At 32.7% G+C, this 21,461-nt stretch overlaps 1 protein-coding gene across 6 annotated transcripts; it reads left to right on the top strand.

The window, feature by feature from the left end:
• The first annotated feature begins 769 nt into the window (after positions 1 to 769).
• Positions 770 to 20,316, top strand: LOC106868191 (uncharacterized). Of its 6 annotated transcripts, none has more exons than XM_089351150.1 (4): positions 770 to 869; positions 3,103 to 3,185; positions 5,918 to 6,040; positions 17,390 to 19,769. In XM_089351150.1, exon 4 carries the CDS (start codon positions 17,448 to 17,450, stop codon positions 19,287 to 19,289), a length of 1,842 nt encoding a protein of 613 aa, XP_089207276.1. In that variant the 5' UTR covers positions 770 to 869; positions 3,103 to 3,185; positions 5,918 to 6,040; positions 17,390 to 17,447; the 3' UTR covers positions 19,290 to 19,769. The 6 variants fall into 6 exon arrangements, with proteins under 6 accessions (XP_089207276.1, XP_014768840.1, XP_014768841.1 ...); XM_014913354.3 differs by lacking the exon at positions 5,918 to 6,040 and adding an exon at positions 4,024 to 4,094; XM_014913355.3 differs by lacking the exon at positions 3,103 to 3,185.
• Positions 20,317 to 21,461: the final 1,145 nt, after the last annotated feature.

Genomic DNA, 21,461 nt, shown 5'->3' with positions numbered 1-21,461 from the left:
AAATTAAATAAACTATGAAACTGCAAGCTGAAACTCTGATAATAATGGACAAAAAAAGTATGAAAAGAAAAAATACAATTGCCTTACAACTAACCTTTACTTTTTTTTAGAAGCATTATAATTTACTTCAAACATTTTTTTCAAACCGTAGCTAAAGTGATTTGACAATTGACTGCTCAGAAAATTTCATTATATGAAACAAGTTGTACAGTCTTTCTACCTCCATCTGATGACACTACATTTAAAAAAAAATTTTTAGGTACTTCAACTCTAGCTATGCTTTTTCTCCATTCAGTTTTCCAATTTGAAGAAAACTTTGGAATATCTAAAACAGCGGATCAACAAACTCACTGTTTTTCTAAAGCATGGTGGTTTACTTTATTTTTTCACAGTCAATGTAAAACATCAACAGAATTCTAAAATCGATTTCTCGTTAACAATATGGATAGCGATTTGGTTACACAAAAGGTTATTTCAAGAAGATTAAATAGAAAAAAGAAGATATCTTTAAAAAAGAATCTGAATGAAAAGATTATTAAAAAAATGGAGGCTACTTTCTTTAAAATAAAAAAATGCCGAAGCTAGCTGACAGAGGAAATTATGTAAGAAAGAAAGGTAGATGAAAGGTTAAGTTGGGTCAATATTGATAACCGCACAAATAGCTGTCAGGTAATTTAGGAAATGAGTTAAGAAGAATTAGAAAGAATCCACGCATGCTCAGTTGGGCTTGTCTTTCATCCGAGTGCATGCTGGGAGTAACAGAGAATCTGCCGCCGCACTTCCAAAATGGCAGATCATGACTAAATCGAGAAGAGCTTGGGTTAAAGAAAGCTGTTGGTACTTTATTCGTATACATTTGTTATAAAAAGGTGGGTCCAACACGTGCGTACACTCATAATTGAACGTATATCAGCTCTGTTTGGTTTTGTCTTTATTTCATACTTCATAACAAAACACACAAACTTGGTGCGACTACACGAAGATCAAAATATATATATATATCCTAATGTGTATATATATCTATTTATATCTGTATGTTTAAGTGTGTGCTGATATTGGAGACAGTGAATTTATTGAACAGTCGATAAACAATGTATGGCTGTTAAGTTTTGTATTTCTCATTTCTTCTTTCTTATTCCTAAGTTTTGTTTTTGTTTTACCTTTAACTTCTATGATACTAACATTGGAAATGCAGACGAATGTCTGTCACACTTGGATGTGTGTTTTTTGACATTGACTTTATTATTACTTCAACTTCAACATTTGTAAATCAACCAGCTGCCCCATTTGTTTATTTCTTATTCATTATATTCACGGTTTAATTTTTTTTTAAATCATAATTTATTGTATAATAAATGTATATGAAAAAGTTTAAGATTTCTTTAGCCGTAGCAATTCATACTATTTATATCGTTTTTCGTCCTGCTTATTTTATTGGTTCTTAATACTTTTGTAGAATGTTACCATTCCTTAGTCTTCTTCACTTGCAGCAATCCACATGCTGACAATATTACACACAGTGACACCTCTTTATTTTGACGCACTCTTCCATCCATACACATGCACATAGTCTCACCAACAAACATTCTCTCACCAACACACACCCCTAATTACAAAAAGTAAAATGTAATGCAGCTCTCTGTAGGATAGATAGTTCATCGGACTACTAGGTCGCAGTTGGCTGTGTGTACACACACACACACACATTGTTTGTATTCTCTACCTCGATACACACGAAATGGGATTGACACAATCAGTTTTGTCTTATATATATATATATATATATATATATATATATATATATATATATTTAAATTAGTCCCTTTAATTTCGTAGAAGAAAATATCTGACAACTTACCGTGAACTGCCTAATTCTTAAATGTCTATAAACAAACTCTATGTACATTGTTTTTAGTAGACAGTATCATGTATATCCTTGAAAACTAATACGATTTGATGGCATTCGCTCGTGTTTTGTTCAGTTTACAGATCTGTACTGCAAATAATAAATAATTTTACCAAATAATTCCACCTCATGTAAATAGTCACATGTTAAAACAATCCCACCCTCACCTAACTGTCTATAAATACTTTCTTTGTAAAAGTTGACATTTACCCTGTCTATTTGGTTATAATCCATAATTATTAATCCTCATTTTACTGTTTTTAAACTTAACTTTCGTAAATCTTGTAAAAGAAAACTTTTCTTTTTTTGTAAAATGTTATGTAAATTCATCTTGTTTTTAACTGGCAAATAACCGAGGTTTCTTAGTTTTGTATTTACTGAACCTTGTTCATTGATGACTAATAATTATATATTTAAGGCTAGACTTTCGTTGGAATGCACAGATGATGATGATGATGTATGTGGTTGGATATTTTACTTTTACGTGTCGTTTATCCATTATCTGCGAGATTTTGTTTTTATCCTTCTCAGATCTCCAGAGTGATGGATGGATGGATGGATATTAAATGGTTGGTTCTACACCATAAGCACCGTTCTTGTGTTACGTGGAGATACTAGTGAAAAGCACTTCATTGGACCAGTGACAATAGGGTTTATTTCATCATAAATACACACACACACACACCCATCCTCTTTATTGAGTGATCTATCTATTTATCAGTGTGTTTCACTTACCAAAAATGCTCACCACGTTTTCTCAGGTTTACACACCATACTGGACAGTCTTTTAACTAAAACACTTTTTTTTTGCACTTCTACGAACTAAGCCTCTTTTTAGTATGACTCAGTATTTTTTAAATACTAATTAAACCTCTATTTGCGTCTTTTGTCTTTCCTCTCTCTCTCTGATTTCTTCCGTTTGCCCCCCCTTCTCTCTCCGCCCACCTCCATTTATTCTTCCTCTCTTTATTTTTAACCCAACCTCACTTCATCTTTCTATCTTTCTCTTTTATGAAGATTGTCGTATTAGCTCTAGAGCGTGTCTCAATCTTACCGATCTTTTTTTTTTTGCTTATGTAATCATGCTCTCAAATTCTTCTAACGGTAGAATTGGTTTCTCAATTTTTCCAACGCGTTTCTTTTATTGTGAACGCAGCTCATTCTCTCTTTCTTTCTCTCTGAAATGTCTGTTGCAGCACCATTTTCTTACCCGACGTTTCTTCTACACGCTGTTTATTGAAGACTAAATCCCGAGTTAGTCTAGTTTCTATTCCCTGAGGTAATCGAACTTTTACTTTATCGATTAGGTTCTCTGGTGTTATGCAATCCAAGTTTTCAATTCTTTAGTTTTGTCTTTAATCTGTTTGCGTTTCTTCGTTGTCCTCTGTTTTCTTTCTGTTTCCTTACCAAACATTAAATAATAGAAGCAGCAAATATATATAAAAGAAAAAAAAAAGCAAACTAAAAAAGCCTGGTTTTCTAGCGTCGATACTCTTAAGAATTTGAAAGTAATTTGGGAGTGTTGTGTCCTTTATCAGTTTATGCTCTGTTTCTCCCTCAATATCTACTTTCATTTGTTTTGTTTTTGCTTGAAAATACATTTCTAAAGTCAGGAATTTGAGGGAGGACCGTCGAAGGGGGTTTACTTCGTAAACGGCTGTTGAACAAGAGAACTTTCAAATATCTTCTCTGTACACACTTAAAAACATCATAGTTTAGATTTATGTGTGTTTTTATAGACGTAATTAAAGAAAAATTCTTTCCATAAATTGTATAGTTATTTATGTGTATATTATGATAGCCCATTCATGAATTAGAATCTTGTTTGAAACCACAAATTTGTTAAACCCATTCAGCTGAATTATTACACCTTGAAATATAAATTTCTATGAACAATCTCTGTTCATTTAACTTTTAATGATCATTTGGTAATTTTTCCTTCAATAGTCTTGTTTCTTTTGTAATTGTGAACTACTTTTCCTAAAATTTTATTTTTTCAACATATTTCTAAATAGAGGAGTCTTCAGGTTGTTTTCCTGAAATTCAAATAAAATCTGTAACTTTTCCACACACTAAGTCTATATAAGCCTCATGAGGTGATTTTTATGCTATTTCAGTAAACAAGTTTCACACCAAGTCATAAAAATATCCAACTAAATGACTTGTGCTGGAGGTCATTTAGCTTAAGGTTAGTCATTTAATAGTTGTCTTTAAGCAACAGGTTTTAGTTTTTGTTTCAAGTGAAAGCTATTATTTGCATGGAATACTTAATTTTTTTCTTTTTTGTTCTTGTAGCAAACAAAAATTTTGTATTATAATGAAAATGTTGCTTTCTGAACCTTTTTTTTTATATTGGTTTTATTTGTGCTAAAAATTAGGCAATCATCTATTAAGATATTTATTTTGTGGAACTAAACTCTGTTCATTTTATAGCTTTGATATTCAGCACTCAACACAAGTGGATCCCTGTATGTAGGGGTGAAGGAAATATAAGTTAAACATGTACATCATTTCATAGACTAAATACCATATGTTTGAATGACAGTATATTTATACATAAATAGTGCAGAAAAGGTGGACGAAGGTATTAGCACACTCTGTATAAATATTTGATAAAAATAGCTCGGCTTAAGAAGTGAATAGAGTGGTGGGTTTACTGGATGGCATTTAGACATACTAATTTATAATAATGGACATTTAAAGATTCTCTTTTCTTTGTATTGCTGTTGTATTTTGTCTTATACTGTGTAATTAGTTAAAATGATTGTCAATTGATTTTTATTTTTCATATTCTTGAATTTTATATACCAAATAATCTTTTCATTATCCTTTTGTGCTAGGAATAATTTTAACATGAAATTTTGTACTTCTGAGAAAATTTACCAACCTATTGAGAGCTGTTGTAATTTCAGTTGGTCTGTTTTCCCCTTTGTAATAGTAATTTTTCTTCCATTACTAAAGCAGTTTAACTAGCTTCACTTTTTTTTTAATTATCATATTCAAGTCAGTTATTACACTTCAAGTGATCGACTATTGTAATTTTTATATTTTACTAGTTGAAAAACTATATTTTTGAATGCTTATTATTCTTTAAAGATGCCATATTTTTGGAGTTATTTCTAACTACTCAATTCTGTTACTTTTTTTTATCTACCTTTTGGTTAACTGGTTCTAGAACACTCAAACTATTACTATTGATATTTTACTCTTTTCTACTTTAGTAACCTGAAGATTTTCTGAGCTGTATTGATTCAATGAGTTGCTATATATTTTTACCATATCTCATTTCATCAAAGAGTTCTAATCTATTAGCTCCTTTATAATTATTTTGTCTTCATCCTTTCTATATCACATGTACTGACATCATTTTCACCTAACATGTGTCATCCATTCACATAATACAATAGTTGTCTCTGTTATATTAGCCAATGCTTTAGTTACTCTGCTGCTTTATTAACTGTTCCCTCAAGTTCACATCATGCTTATTCCTCCCCGGTTGAATTCATCCCTTTGTGTGAAATGGTCATACATTAACACAATTCTATATAATCTGCTTTTTCATTACTAATGGCACAGCAATTCTTGAAACTTTCTGACACTTCAAAATTTAGGGACCATTTTATCACAAACTCCATCTTCATAATTATCAGTTTAGTAACAGGGTTTGTCTATTAATTCACAGGGACCAATATCAGTGTAATATGTTTATTTCTAGGTTTATTGTTAATCCTTATATGTTAATGACATTTAATTGTCACATTGAGTTCTACGTTTTAGGTGCTCCTGTTATTAACCAGTTTCTTATATTTTGTCATAGTTTCTTTTAGCTGCACCTGCTATTAGTTTTTAATATTTTGTCATGGTCACTATTTCAGTTATTTTTCTTTGAGCTTTTTTTGTTGCAAATTTCCTACACAGCTTCTGAGCTGATGACTTGATGAGAAACCAAGTTGTTTGATACACCCATTTGTATCTTAAATTGCATATTACTTATCCCGACTCTAATTTTAGATTCCTTCTACAATGTCTGAAATGTTTTTACAAGTCAGTTGTCCATATTTAGCCATTCCATTGACCACCAGACTGCAGATTGTGGGTCATTATTCAAAGCATTTCCTTGCTCAACAAATGAAGGTAGTTGTTTGTTCTTTCTTACTGGAATATTGCATTTGTCCTAAAAACTCAAATTCTTGTTGTTTGTAGTCTCAACTAGCTTTGTTATGGCTTTTTACTTCCTTCATGGATTGTTTAGCTTCTTAGTAAGCTTAAATTTGAACTATATATGTGTGTGTGAATTATTTTATGTATTATTTTAACATTATCTCTCAGTTCTCTCTCCATCTCTCTTGTCAATATTAGAAAGGGCAATAAAACGAAACTTTTATTATAATCACTCTACTCCTGTTTCAGGAGTTTAAAATATCTGTGAGATCTCTATAACAATGATGTAATTCATAGAAAAAAGTAGTTGGTAGGAATGCAACATAATGTATTCAGTGTAAAATATGGGTACACAAGAGATGCAGTGGGATCATAGGCAGGCTGATAGAGAAGCATTTAGGTGTGCATGAGTAGTTAGCAATAAGGGACTCATAGAATTATTTTTCCTAAATGTTCAGAGGGCTCCCTAGTAGTAGTTGATATTTTATGTTAACTAGGTGACCTAAGTGACACTTGAGTAGTGTGTTCCAAAGCATACTAGTTAGAATAAGAATAGTTAGGAAAAGTTCAGCAAGCTATTACCTTTGCTAATAACTGATAGTATATGGTGCCTTATGTGTGAAATGCAATTTTGCTTGGTGGTGGAACATATCAGTGAATGTGGAAAATATATGAAAGCTGGGAAGAAATGAGGTATATATAATAGGTGCAGGTATACTATGTGGTTTAAAAGTTTGCTTACTAACCATATGGTCTTGGGTTCAACTCCACTGTGTGGAACCTTGATGAAGTGTCTACTATAGCCCCAGGATAACCAAAACCTTGTGAGTGCATTTGGTAGAAAATCTACCTTATTAAGTATATGCAAGCATGGGAAACTGGACACAAAATGTTGTTGGTGAAGGAATGAAATGAGCTATATGAAAACAGGAAAAAACTGAGGCAAACATATTCTACTGGATTTGTAAGTGTTGGCGAATATGAGAGAAAACTGAATATGAAAGGAATTTAGATATAGTGTAGAGGTTGTGTGGACATGTTATGCATAAAGAGGCTAACTGTTGAGTAAAAAAGGTGATCCAAATTGAAGGATGTGTGTGTGCTTGCTTTTATGAAAGTAGCAGTATATGAGCAGTGATGTTAGTTTTCCTGTCAACAAATCATCCACTGGCTTTGCACCGTCAAAGCCGTGTAGAATGAGAGATCCCTTACTTGCAAAACTGATTAGGGTTGACAGCAGGAAGTGCATCTGTGTAACGTAGAGAAAAACAATATGAACTATCAAAATTCAATGTTGAGAACCAATAATTTTTCCATGCTTACATAAGTTGCATAATCTGTTTTAATTTGTTCTGTGTTGGGTCTGTTGTCAGCTAAAACCATAAAATCCTTCTTGCTCTGAATACTCCATTCACCTACTTGTAGAAACTTTCCTATTAAATCATAAATCTATACTTGTCATTTTATTTTTTCATTCAATGTTATTTTTCTGATGGACTAGTTTCAATTTTTAGTAAGTTGAAACCTGATTACAAAGATCAGGTGTTACTTTGTGAAAGTAGGAGTTTTTAGGACTTTTCTCTATTGTTGTTTGTTGTCAGCCTAATTCACTTCAATGTATTTAAATGTAACTCTCTTCTGTTAAATGAAGATATATTTTGAGGATGAATTTATATATCTTCTTTATTTTATAAGTAATTATTACAAGATTTATAGAAACAATGTCTTGATAATTTAGTATCATGCATAGTAAAGAACAGATTTTTGTTTGTGCCTAATGGAAGTAAGGAAGGATGTTTGTCTACTACTTGGACTCTTAGATGGATAATGTAGCAGGCATGACTTTAAGGTTAACAAGTATGTTTTTGCAATAACTGGAATTTGGTTTGCAGAAGCCTGTTGTGTATGTGTATATTAGTATATCTGGTAAAGTATGTAAACATGAGAAAACTATAAAATAAAAAAAACTAAAAAAAAAACTATATAAAAAACTATATAAATGAAGTTCTTTCTGATATTTGTTCAGCACTGAGAAATTCTCTTGTCACTCTCACCATCAGAGATGCTGCAAATCAGTGATTAGCCCCTCTTGGAAGTCTAACTATTGTAGTAATATTTACTAATTGCAATATAAAATTTAAAATTTTGTACAAATACTCATTTAAAGTCGATTTTTCCATACTTGCATTAGTTGGCTGGAATTTGTCAAGGCACATTTTCTAAGGTAGACATACTTCCTGTTGCCAACCCTCACCTGTTAGAAACAATTGAGGATCATATATTTCCTATGGCTAGACATGTTTTTCACGGAAGACAGGAAACAAACATCAGTTCTATGATGGTAATGCTTATTTATAACTATCATGCTATCAAGACTTGGATATACATACATACATACATGCATGCATGATGGGCTTTCTTTTTGTCTCTACAGAATCTATGCACAAAGCTTTAGTCAACCTGGGGCTATAATAGATGTCCTATGTTCCACGTGGAACTGAAGACCATATGTTTGGGGAGCAATCTTCTCAACTGTACAGCCATGCCTGCACTTAGATATATTTGTAAATGTCAACTGCCCTTATAGAGACTTGGTTCCCTTTAAGTTAAAGTTGATTTAAATAGCATAACTGTTGTTGCTACATCTCTCCCCACATAGTTCTGATTTAACTATGGTGAAAATGTGTTGGAGGCGACCAGCTTGTCTTCTTTTTCCAATTAAGCACCACATTATACAATGTGTTCTTATTTAAAATGTTAGGGTATGTGATTTGATTGATACCAGTGTGCTATATTTGGCAGTTTGAGTGGCCATGTTTATGCTCCTTTGTTGGTTATTGTGTGTGCCTGATTTCAAAATTATAATTTAATGTCCATGTTCCATACATGGGTTACAAAGTTTGACAAGATTTGATGGGCACCAAGGGCTGCATGGTGCTCCACTGTCTTCTTTGACATGGTTTCTACAGCTGGATATGCCCTTCCTAATGCCAACCACTTAGCAGCAGGTACTGGGTACTTTTTTCATGCCACAACACTAGTTAGGCTACTTTGCAGCTTGCAAGACCATTAACCTTGAGAGAGAACTCTCTGCTAGAAAGTGAAGGGTTAAAGTATGAGAGAAGAAGCCAAACCTGAAGAAGTTTCTTGCTGCAGAGAAGCTACATGGTTACTCACATTTCAGAACGGAATGTGGGAGTAACTGGGGTAGAGCTGGAAAGAGATAAAAATAGTAGTGTTGAGTGTTGGGGTGGACCCTTGAGGTACATAACTGATATGTAACACATGATTTGGAATATTTTAAAATTTGTACCAAGTGCCTGAAGATATATGATCTGTGTTAGAATCTCAGCACTACGGCTATTAGTAATTAAAAATAGTTGAATATTCAACATTGTCTTTATAATTATTGAAATCTAGTCTGTATAGCTAAGATGAGGCAGTAATAATGAAAAACCATTGTCTTTCATGTCATTGTAAAGGAAATACTTTCCTAATGTGAAGAATAGATCCTTGCAATTAGTCATAAATCTACCTGATTAGTATATTAGTAATAGTATTCTAGTTAGTCACCATTGTTATGAAGGTTGGTTTTATTTATTTATTTTTTCTTAATATGGCATAGTTTACAGTGCAGTATATTAACATACCTTTTGATTCAGTGTCATCTTATATGTAGACCACACAATCTGAGATCTAATCTTAATTCTCATGTCTTTTTTGGGCACACTACTAGTTTTCACTTATATGTTCTTTCATATTTTCTATTCAGAGTAAAGGAGATTGTCCTGCAAATATTGGTTAACATATGTAATATCAATTCAATTCATCTACATTGTTCGTTTACAAATTTTAAGTTTAACCATGTTGCTCTACTTGAAGCATCTTTTATATTTTAATGTACTCATTGACTGTTGGAGATGGTCAGATTAATTAGTTGTCTGTCTAGTATCCAAGTAGTTAAACAGTGCAATGTTTATAGTTTTAAAGTTACTTTATTAAGGGGTTGCTGAATAAATTTCAGTGCATACTAGCAGCTGTAAGGATATTTTGTTAGTTTGTTTTAATCATTCAAGCCCAGCAGACTTGGAAGCTGTAATAAAAATTCAGCTCAAGTGTACTCATCATCATTATTGTCATTTAATATCGGTTTTCTATGCTGGCATGGTTTGGATGGTTTGACATGGAGCTGGCACGGCTGAGAACAACACCAGGCTCCAGTGTCTGTTTTGGCATGGTTTCTACAGCTGGATGCCCTTCCTAATGCAAACCACTTTACAGAGTGTACTGGATGTTTTTTTATGTGGCACCAGCACTGACAGAGTTACCAAGTACTTTGCAAGACAAAACCTCCTCAACTGGGAGCAGAGAGTTGTATTGAGTGCCAGTTGAGAGATTAATGGTTTAAAGAGGGACAGATTGGTGTCTTGCTATAGAGTAGATACATGAATATCCCTGTTGGGGGGAAAAAGGACAGTGAACTAGAGAGTAAGATAAAGAAAGCTATAGGGATGATGGTGAAGATGTTGGGACATGACCTTGAATGATATTCGGGGTGGTGAGAATAAGTGAGGTGATACAGAGGTTTGGACTGGGTGAGTGGGCAAGATTTATGTGACTAGCAAATGATGGGAGAGAAACATAGGAGAGTCTTGGGGACAAGTGTTGCAGTTGATATGTGAGGGTTTTGAGGGTGGTAGCAGGTAAGTGAGGTGTTAATAATGGAGAACAGCACAGGGTAGAGACGGTGCAGATGCTAGATGATTGGTGGAGACAGTAAGCAAGGAAAGACAAAGGGAAGTGGTTTGAGGTTGGGAAAGAAAGATAACTGAGAAAGTCAGGGTGGGGATGTAGTATGTGCCTATTCTTCTCTCAGGTAACAAGTGATGGGTGTTTAGGGGATGAAATGTATGTGGAAGAAAGGTTGATGGAGCAGAGAGGATGGAGTTGAAAATTTTTCCATATATCTTCCATATTTAATGGTTATTTCAAATTACTACCAATGTTTTATGTCAATTTGAACAGTAAACTATGATAGTGTAAAATAATAGATGGTTTTGTGAAATCTTTAACTAACTCATCTTCATTCTAGTCTCTCAAGACACTTGTAAAGAAGGTCAGCTGCTATTTATAGTTGAGCTATTTTCTATCTTTAAAGAAAAAGCCTATCCTTTGTGTTTTGTATGTGCTTTAAAAAATGTGTGTTTATGTGTGGTTTAGAAGTAATACTAGCACATTGTTAATGAGGAGACAGTGTGTGAAGGACTCCAAGTTAAAATCAAATGAATAGAATGTGGGTCAGTAAAGGCCACATTGGCACATCCTGTAATTTAGTTATCGGACAAGAAACTTCCACTGCAAGTGTTATGGTTTGGTTATTGTAAAACAAATTTGTTAATTTGAATGCAAATAATATGAAAAGGTGGTCATTAGTCCTTGGTTATCGTATCAAAGAAAGGAACCCTTTTGTTTTCACATTCTCTTATATTAACTATATTCAGTTCAGTAGAGAGGCTTGGTGGGCAGGAAGTTCCAGAGAGATGCTATTTTGGGAATGGTGAATTGAAAGCTTGTGCAGCTTTTAAAGAACATGTTAGTTGCAGTTTTGAGATTAGGGAACATTTGGATAATGTCTTGATGAGTCAAATTAATTAGGTGACATGAAATCAGTGTAGATTATTGCAGTGAAGTTCTTTATGCTATCAGGATAATTCTGAAATTATAAATTTTTCCAAAATTTCTATGTAATATTATTAACCCTAAAAACAATTTGAGTTTGCTGTATTACTTTATACCTAATTAATGCTATTCCATTACTAAAAATTGGTAAAGTTTATAAAAACAAAATGACAAATTAGGGTGGCCATTAAATGTTCTGAATAAGAACAATAAAAATTTTAAAATGGTAATGAATATCTCCCTAAGTTTTGTTTTCAGATGACTTATTACAGTTAAATGTAATTCTGCTCAGACATCTGTGCATCATACTTAATGCATATACACCATTGAAAGGCATGATGCTGTGGTTTTTGTCTGAAAGAAAATCTCATCATAGAAATAAACATGTTTTGGAGCAAGGTGAAAATTGTCTTAACAGTGACTCATCAGAGTTGTTTGGTATGAATCTTCATTAGTTTTATAGCAATGTAATGTGTGAATAATTGATTGTTTGGACAGACTGTAAAGAGAAGTGGGTTCTCTGAACTTAGGATCTATCTTAGGATCACTCTTTCTTCACTACTGTCAGTTGTCTTTTACTGGCAAATAAATCAATCTCTTGATTTGGTTCTTAGAAAATGGTTTTCCTTCTGTTGTTTTAAGTATTTTGTTGAGTGTGTGAAACTGAATAACAAGACATTTTCTTTACAGAGGTTGTTGCATTTATATGAAATTATAAAGGACCTTATATTTGTCATTCTAATTAGTAAGAAAGCTAATTTTGCATTTAAATTTATAACTGACAGAAAATATTAAGCAAAAAGTAATATCTCTCCAAAATAATTAAACACGACGAAATATATTTCCTCAAAATAAGTGTATTTAAAATCACAATTGTTTAGTGTTTTTAATATTTTGATTTTTATCAATTTTATTTATTTATTTATTTTGTAGGAAAAAGAAATGTTGTGCTTTGTAAATTAGAGATCTGCTAGCGTTTTACTTTCATAGAATCAAACTCTATTTCATATCTATGTCTTCCAATTACTAAAACTATCTCTCCTCTATAGCATCATACACTGCTTCTTTCAAGTAACTCGATACCTCTGTTTTCTTTTGTTTATCTTATTGTTCTGTAATTTGAATTTCTCTTAGTTCATTGAAGTTCTGCACAGCTTCTGCAACTGTTTCAATTGTAGATTTCTTCTCTCTGATAACTTGAAACTTATGGTTTCTTTTAACTTTCTATTTTCCTCTCTGCTGCTTCTGCTTGTTGGTATCATATCAAACACTTACCATTCAAAACCTTATTACATCTTTTTCACTTCTGGAGATTACCATATCTTCTGTGTAAACTGCCTTGCAGAAATTGTCACATTGTACTCAAGCAAAAATTGTAAACATTCAAAGAATTTGAAACTTTCTTTTTAGATTCTGTATCTAGAATGCATTTACTTTTGCCAAGTCAGCTATGTAAAGTCCCCAAGTCTCATATCCATATGGTGCAGTTGTGGCCATATCTTTCACAGGTCACTTGAGACCAGTGAGATTGACACAGTTAATGTTTCTGTTGAACAGTGGCAGCAAAAACATGGGCTTGGAGGGTCTTTGAGAGGGTTGACATTTGGCAAAGGATGGGCTAGTGAAAGTGGTTAATGCTAAGCCTGAATTCCTGAAAAGAGTGCATAATGTAAGTGGCAGGAAGAGGAGAGATGAGCAAGTCAGAAGAGTCTGAATGGGGGGGGGATACACAAGACCTGCTGTTTTTTTGACAAGCACTATGCTAGCATAAGAAAAGTAGTGAAGAATCATGTCTGTGAGTCAGAAGTTGGGAGTGTTGACAAGCAACTTCATGGCATTCAGCTGAATGGACAATTTTTGGATGCACTCAGATATTTAAATCTGATGGACCCAACCAAACTCCTAAAAGTCATTTCCTCTTTATATCAACCTGAAAAGATGATGTCTTTAATACTGGTGGTATAATAGATACATCTGGTTGTGTTATTATTTAACCTTTAAGTTAACTGTCATGAAACGAACTATACACATCAAAAGTATTATTACAGCTGTGACTTTCTTTTTCTTTCAAACCTACTATATTCTATATTACAGTATCCAGTTTCATATTTTAAAATGCTATGGTGTCATTTGACAAAGATTTGGCTGCTATTTCTAGTATGTTAACTCTAAAGATTCCCTCATTGACTTAAGTTATATTATTATCTAGTCTGCAAGACCCTGATCATGCAGGTCCTATACTTAAAGGCGTTCCAGCTGTGATTATGCTTTTTCTTTTTTTAACCCTTAGAGTTTCTATGACTACATTGTGTATTTTTTTTTTTAAAGATATTAGGTGATGATTTGAGGGATATTTGACTACTATTTGTTTTTAAAGTTGAGAGATTGTGTAGAGGCTTCTTTAGATGTTAGCTGGCACTGCAAGATCATTTAACATAAATCAAATACTGCTAAATTGGCCTAATGCTGATGATAGCTTATTTTCTGATAGATCTAAAGCAAAAAAAATTCATTGTTGTGTCTTATATTTTAAAACAAAAAATTCTTAAAATTGGTGTTAATTCTTTACATGGAAATTCTTGCTTATTAGTAAATTTAAATACATTACTGCAAATATTAAAAAAATGTTTTTCTCAATTCACTTGCCTGAAACTTTTGTAAATTTCTTACAATTTTCTACAATGAATTGAATACATAGAATTACAAATATGTGAGGTACAAAAACATTTCTGAGCATTGAAAGTTGGAGTATTTATACAAAGTCGTACACACATTTCATGGCCCTGACAAATGGTTTGTAAGAGGGAGTGTGATTTGAATGAGATGTGGTTGCTTTTCTAGAAGGTTAACTGACCACGTTGAAGTTCCCTCATTGGCTTTGGTTAACTTGTTAGATTCTAGTGCTGGTAGCAGTGGAGGCAAGCAGGGTGGCCTCTGTCTGAACATAACAGCTGCTGTCCCTCCTCTGCTTTTATAATTGGTGTTAAGCTTTGAAGCTAGTGATCTAATTAATGGCAAAGCTATTTTTGGTTTGTGGAGAGACTGGGTTCTCTGGAAGGACTGGCATAATTCATGATGGATCAAGTGTATTGTTTGTACACTAAGGTGTACAAACAATACTACTTTCAAACATTCTTCCATCTTAAAAATAGATGAATATAGATAATTCAGTTTTGGATATACCAAAGTGACTACAAGAAGACCAGTAAGAAAACTCTTTTTAGTAATGTTTTATGAATGAGCAACTACCAAGAACATTTTATTGTATGTTTAAATATTTTCTTGGATTTATTCTGTAAAACTATTATTTTATTGAAAATCTCCTTGATCTGTTTGACTGTTGCTTTTCTCTCATTTTATAGCAGTAAGCAAATGAGCCAAACCTTTCACTAGTTAGATAGGTAACTTTTTCCTGCACGAAGAATAAATTAGTATTTAATTTTTGTAACTCTTTCCAGCTGTGAACTACACCATCTTAAAGTACTTGTTTAGAGTTAGGTGGGCTCTCATTTATTGAGAGGTATGTTGGTTGGAATACAATATAGTGCTGATAAGTATTAACTTGTCAATTGATTATCTTATAACATGTTCACTTGACCACTTGTGTTTTCATTATATATAAATAATTCTAAATAAAATGGGTTAAAGTATTTATTGCCTTTATTTTCTGAATTTAAATCCCACTGAGATCTCTTTGCAGCAGGTTTTTAGATGCCATCTATTTAATATAGGTAGACAGGAAATCAAAGAAATTTTACTAAAATATACAGGGTGCACCAGACAGCTGAGAACAAAGCAAGAAAAAAACCCCACATCAAATATGTGTGTGTGTGTGTGTGTACATTTACACACATTCCCCCCCTCCTCAAAAATGGTGCACACGTTCAATTAAATGTAATCCTCAGGTATATTGGGTCCTGCCAAACCATTCCAGCATTTTTCCTTATTGCATTAATTTTTACAATGTTTATCAGAATCTCCCTAATATAAAATGTTTGAAGTTTGGATGCAGGCAAGCTGCGTTTTTAAGAAGTTCATTTCACAGCAGCATGATTTTTGGTTTGGTCTCATGTACAACATGGGGTTCTATGTACAGAAGATAATGTCAAATGGAAACTGCTGATGGACATTGTATATATCTCCAAGTGGCTGGGATTTGTATACATCAGTGTAAATTGTATGTGGTATTTAAAGTTTAAAGGACATAACTCAAGGTAAACTTAGGCATTCAATAAAATGAGTACCCAAATGGGATCTGATCTAATTGACTAAAACTCCAGCGTGGCCACAATCCAGTGACTGAAGCCAGTAAACAGGAATATGAACTCTTGTTTAAGTCCTTATATATTCATTTGTTTTTCAGTATTAGTTCTCATTCTAAGTTCTTCTGGTTTTAAGCAGTGATTTGACCATGTTAGTAGTACATTGTACAAAAGTACCAGTCCAAAGTAGTAGATTGGCAGAACTGTAAGAATTTTGAACCTGGTGCCTTTGTGGTAGTTCTAGCTCTTTGTGTTCATAGTTTAAATCTGGTTAGGCCTACTTGAGTGGAGTCCACTGTGTTGAAAGAATTCAGGCCAGATTTCCAGTTTGACAGTTTGAGGATACCTTTCTCCTTTTAATCTCATAGTCCCTGTAAATGATTGTGGCACTGTCTTCCCTTCCTCTGAAAAAAAAAAAAAAGGTAAAAATAGGTATTGATCAGCTTAGAACTCTGAACTAACATTTTTTAAATAGTCTATTTATTTTACTGTTTAGATCAGTGGTTCTCAACTAGGGTCCATATAGCCCTTGGGGATCCATATAAAACTTTTTTGTTAAAGTATATGCGCAAGAAATTGTTTATACTTTTACAGTTCACAAAATATTTTAGCAATTCTGTTTTAATAATATTTAATCATAAAAATATGATACAATTTTTTAAACATTGCATGGCTCTGAGTGACTAATAGAATAAAATGGGAGTCAGAAGGGTCCATAGGTAAAAAATGGTTGAGAAGCACTGATCTAGATAAAAACTGTTTCTGCTACAGACCATCACTCCACTCACAATATAAAAGTTTTTAGATATAAAAAATTATTTAAAAGAATCTTGTCATTGACTTTTTCTTAGTAGATACTATGATTTTGTGGTGAAGGAAAAAATGTTGATGTTCTGGGTTTAGGGATTCTGCTGGGATTGACTTCACCTTTCATTCCATTGGGGTTGAAAACCTAAGTGCCATTTGAGTACAAAGGTTGATTCAATAAATTAGTCCCACCCCAATAATTTTGTTGCCATGTACTATTGTCACAAATTATATTCTGTGTGTTTAGGTTTGATAGTTATTATCCATTTGCCATCTTCAAGTTTTTATTCTCCTTGGAAATATATGAAATTGATCTTTGTAAAATCTTTTTTAAGAAAATTAAATTTTAAAATGTTTTTCAAATATAATCTTTGTGTACGTTGATTCCATTCTGTTTCAAGCATTTTGCTAATCATTCATTTTACTCAGATTTTGGCAAGATTTTTCAAATACTAAATTAAATTTTAAAAAAAGCTTCAAAAATAGTTATATTAGTTATAATTATACTAATTTTATATTTTGTTCCAATTTGTTTTTTAATACTTCAAATATAATTTTATTTTTCTATTTTTAGGGATTCTTTTCAAGACACTTATCTTGATTCCTCATTTGGCTCTTACCAACCTAAAATAATGGCGGAGGATCCAGGTCACAAAGCTATGTTATATTTCCTTGAGGTGTTGATGAACCATAGCCCTTCACCACTCAGTATTAGCCAGTTGGCTGGTCGCTTTGGCAGTCGAAATTTTACATCTGAAATGCGGCATGCTGCAGGTGGCAATGAGGCTGGGTTAAAAAAATTCCTGCTTAAATATCCTTCTCTTTTCACTGTAAATGGTAATCTTGTATGTTTAACAGATGGCACTTGTTGGAGTAGTTCAGTAAATAACAATGTTCGTGATAGTAGTCCAGCATCATCTTCCTCAAGTTTCAGTCTTCCTGAAGTATCCATTGAAACAGAAGCTGTTCAATATTTTCGTAGCAAATTTCTTAAAAAGGGCGAAAAATGGATGGCTACCAAAAGTCTAGCTGGTCATCTATCTCAGGCTTCTGCAGAAATCCGTGAGTGTGTTGGTCCACAGAATGAATTTGAAGACTGGTTGCATAAACATCCTTTAATTTTTGAAGTGAAAGGGGATATTGTTTGTCTTAAGGACAATATGGCTTGTAGTCCCTTAAAGTCAGAATCAGACCAGACTGATGATGACGGTAGACAGTTTGCAGGGGACCCTGGTATGCTTTCTATGCCATTGACACCTAAATTAAAAAATAGACCTCGCAGCTTAAATATAATGGATGCCAAGCCATTGAAGTCACCTGGCATATTGAGTTCCAAGTCTGGGCCTATGACAATGACTGCTAATGAATACAAAGCTGTTATGTTTCTGAAAAATATTATTGAGAAGAAAGGTGACATAAAGCTTAACAGTCTTAGTGGCCATTTTAGTCAAGCACCAGAGAGTTTGAGGAATACAATTGGATGGAGTAAAACTGAACTGGAAAAATTCTTGAGGCAGCACTCAAACATCTTTGCAATATCTGAAGATGAGACGGTGTCAGTGATTAAAAATACTCGATTAAATGTTGTAATCACTGGCAGTAAACCAGCATGTCCAAATAAACCAACGATTACCAATAGAAAAGGGAAGATATATCATGTTGCTAAACTTTGGGGTATCATTGATTTAGGAAGGCATGAACATGTTTTTATTGACCGTTGCATCTTTGGCCGCCATATAGATGATTTGAATAGACTTTTGTCTGTTGGTGAAACTGTTTGCTTTGATGCTATCCCAGCTCCAAAGGGCAGTCGAGCTAGGTGGCGTGCCACTCGAGTATGGAAGGAAAACGAATCTATTGAAGATATGATTGACCGTCTTGCTGAAAGACTCCATTTGCCTTTGGATGGAAGATCCAGAGATCCTGGCACTCCTCTCGGCAACATAGACGATGAACTGAAGAAAGTAATTCCTGACTTAAACGACAACAACATCCTCAATTCACCAGTCACTGTGGGAGGTTTGAGGTATGCTTTCTTTGATGCAGCGCCTAGTGGTGCCGGTGTAGTGCCAGTTTGGAACTTCAAATCTGTGGAATTAGAAGGAATGAAAGACATAGATGATCTTGATCTAAGTGATGAGGCTGGTGGTGATGCACAGAATCCTTCTATGGTAGCTGAACGATATTATATGAATCAGTCTGTTCTTGGCGACAGTCCTCGTGATTCCAGATGCCATAATGGTGAAAAAGAACCTTTCATGAATGGACTGAGCAGCAACACCAATACAATACTTGAGAATGGAGATATGTTAAATGGGCAATCTGCTGATAAATACGGTGCTGATGTTGACTTGAGCAACGAACAAACTAATGGTAACAATAATAATTGCTGTACAAAGCAAATTGATGCATCGTGCCAGACAATTGTCACTGGGGATATTCTTGCAACACAATTCTTTCATGAAGGTATTTAGCTCTTAGTTGTTCTGTATTAGCTATAGGAGTTAAGTGAAGCAGCAGGGAGGCTATGTACATTTTCTATATTCAGTTTCTAAACTCCTTACTTAGATAACTTTATGACATTTAATTTATATCATTATTTAATTTTGTCATTTTTTGTTATCTTCCTCTTAAATCTGTTTTCATTTTTTTTTTCTTTTAAAGCTATAGTTTTTAATCCAATTTCTTCCCTGCGTCTGAGCTAGTACATAAGACATACATACTCTTGAAATACTCTAAGATTTGGCCTCTTTCCAATGTTTACCATTGTATCTGTGAAGGTATGGCTGATGTTTACCTGCCTTTTTGGTTTCATGTGCCTTCTAAAGACAAAAATCATCTCGTATGCTTGTTAACAACTATTACATTTTTCTTTATGAAAACAAAAGAAACAAAAAAAAAATTTAAAAAATAAAATTTTTGAACTATTAAAGCCAAAAAAAAAAATTAAAAAAGTAAACTTTATGCACAAAATAACACTTTGATTAGCAATTTTGAAATGAAAATGTTTCGAATTTCAAAATTTGTATTTAAGATTTTATCCCAAATGAACAATTTTTTCATTTAGTGAATTGAGGAAATAAAGTTTGTTGCGAAAGTATTCGAAAGAATACTCCCTGAACACTGTTACACACATACACATACACACAAGAAAAAAAAAAAAAAAGACCTGAAATAGCCTGCAAAAGTTAATTCCAACAATCAAAATTACTGATTTTGTAGAATCTTCTTCAAGAGGAAAAAAAAAAAAAGACTTCTTTCAACTGTCAAGAATTTTTAAAGTTGACTATATTTCATGATGGTCTTCTTGTTTGAAAAAGAGCCAGCATTGACATTGTAAAAGGAAACACCACATTAGCAGAATTCACCAATATGTTGATATCTTAATCTCATCGAATTTTCAAACTTCACTATTCTTGCCTGTCTACATCTTAGACAGTTTAATTTCGGTTGTTCACAATCTAAATGAATCTCAATGAAAATATTTTCGCATTTGCCAAATTATTGGGGTTTATTTTTTATTGCTTTCAAATATCCTTCCCTTCTCCCATTCTAAAAATTATGTAAATATTGTTAGTAGACAAATTTTTAACAGAAATCTATATTTCTTCTTACCTTATATTCTTCTTACTAAGAAATTAACATCTTGTTTATACTTTAGTGTTAGTCGGTGAACTGTTTTCCATTGACAGGCTAGAGGCATCCTCAGGCATTTTATGAAGGTGCATTTGGCATAATTTCATTTGGAGATGAGGTTTTAGACTCTTTCTTTCAAATAGTTTTTTTTTTTTTTTTTTTTTCTCTAGAAAAAGTTTCTTGTAAAGATTTTCTAAACTTCAAATAGAAATAATACAACTTAAGTATTTATTGTAATCCATGCTGATGAAACCTTCAGGCACTTGTCTGAAAGGGGATGATCATACACACATACACAGGTGTGTTATATAAATGATATAATGCATGTATATATGTATATATAATTTACTGAGAGCTGTGTGTGTGTGTGTGTGTGTGTATATATATATATATATATATATATAGATAATAGTTTTAATACATATGATACAACATATGTATTGAATATACATGTATTATGTATATATATATTTATATTAAATATATGTAGATAATAGTTGTTACATATAATATACATATATAATAAATGTATGTTTATGTGTATATATATATGTGTGTATTTATATACATAAATGTATGTATGTTTATATATGTATGTGTGTCTGCACGTGTATCTGTAGGTATATGAATATGTGTATACATGTTTGTGTGTGTGTGTGTATATATATATATATATATATGTGTGTGTGTGTGTATGTATGTATATATATATATATATATATATATGCATGCATGTGTATATAAATGTGTATGTATATAAAATATACACATAACTATGTGTGTATCTGATATCTATACATATGTATTGATACTCATGTGTGTGTGTGTTATGTATATACGTGCTTTGTGTGTGTATATATATATATATATATATATATATATATATATATATATATATACGTAATGCATTTTATGTATTTGCACAGAGTTAGTAAAACGTGTATACCATAAATGTAATTTTAAAATTGTATTAAGATTCACAATCTTAGTTAATGCAGCTTCTGCTATAT

This window comes from Octopus bimaculoides, chromosome 4 (genome assembly GCF_046866305.1).
Source record: "Octopus bimaculoides isolate indiv1 chromosome 4, ASM4686630v1, whole genome shotgun sequence".
Lineage (NCBI taxonomy): Eukaryota > Metazoa > Mollusca > Cephalopoda > Octopoda > Octopodidae > Octopus > Octopus bimaculoides.
The sequence above is the reverse complement of the archived record's forward strand: the minus strand, read 5'-3'. Positions and strand labels throughout refer to the sequence as shown.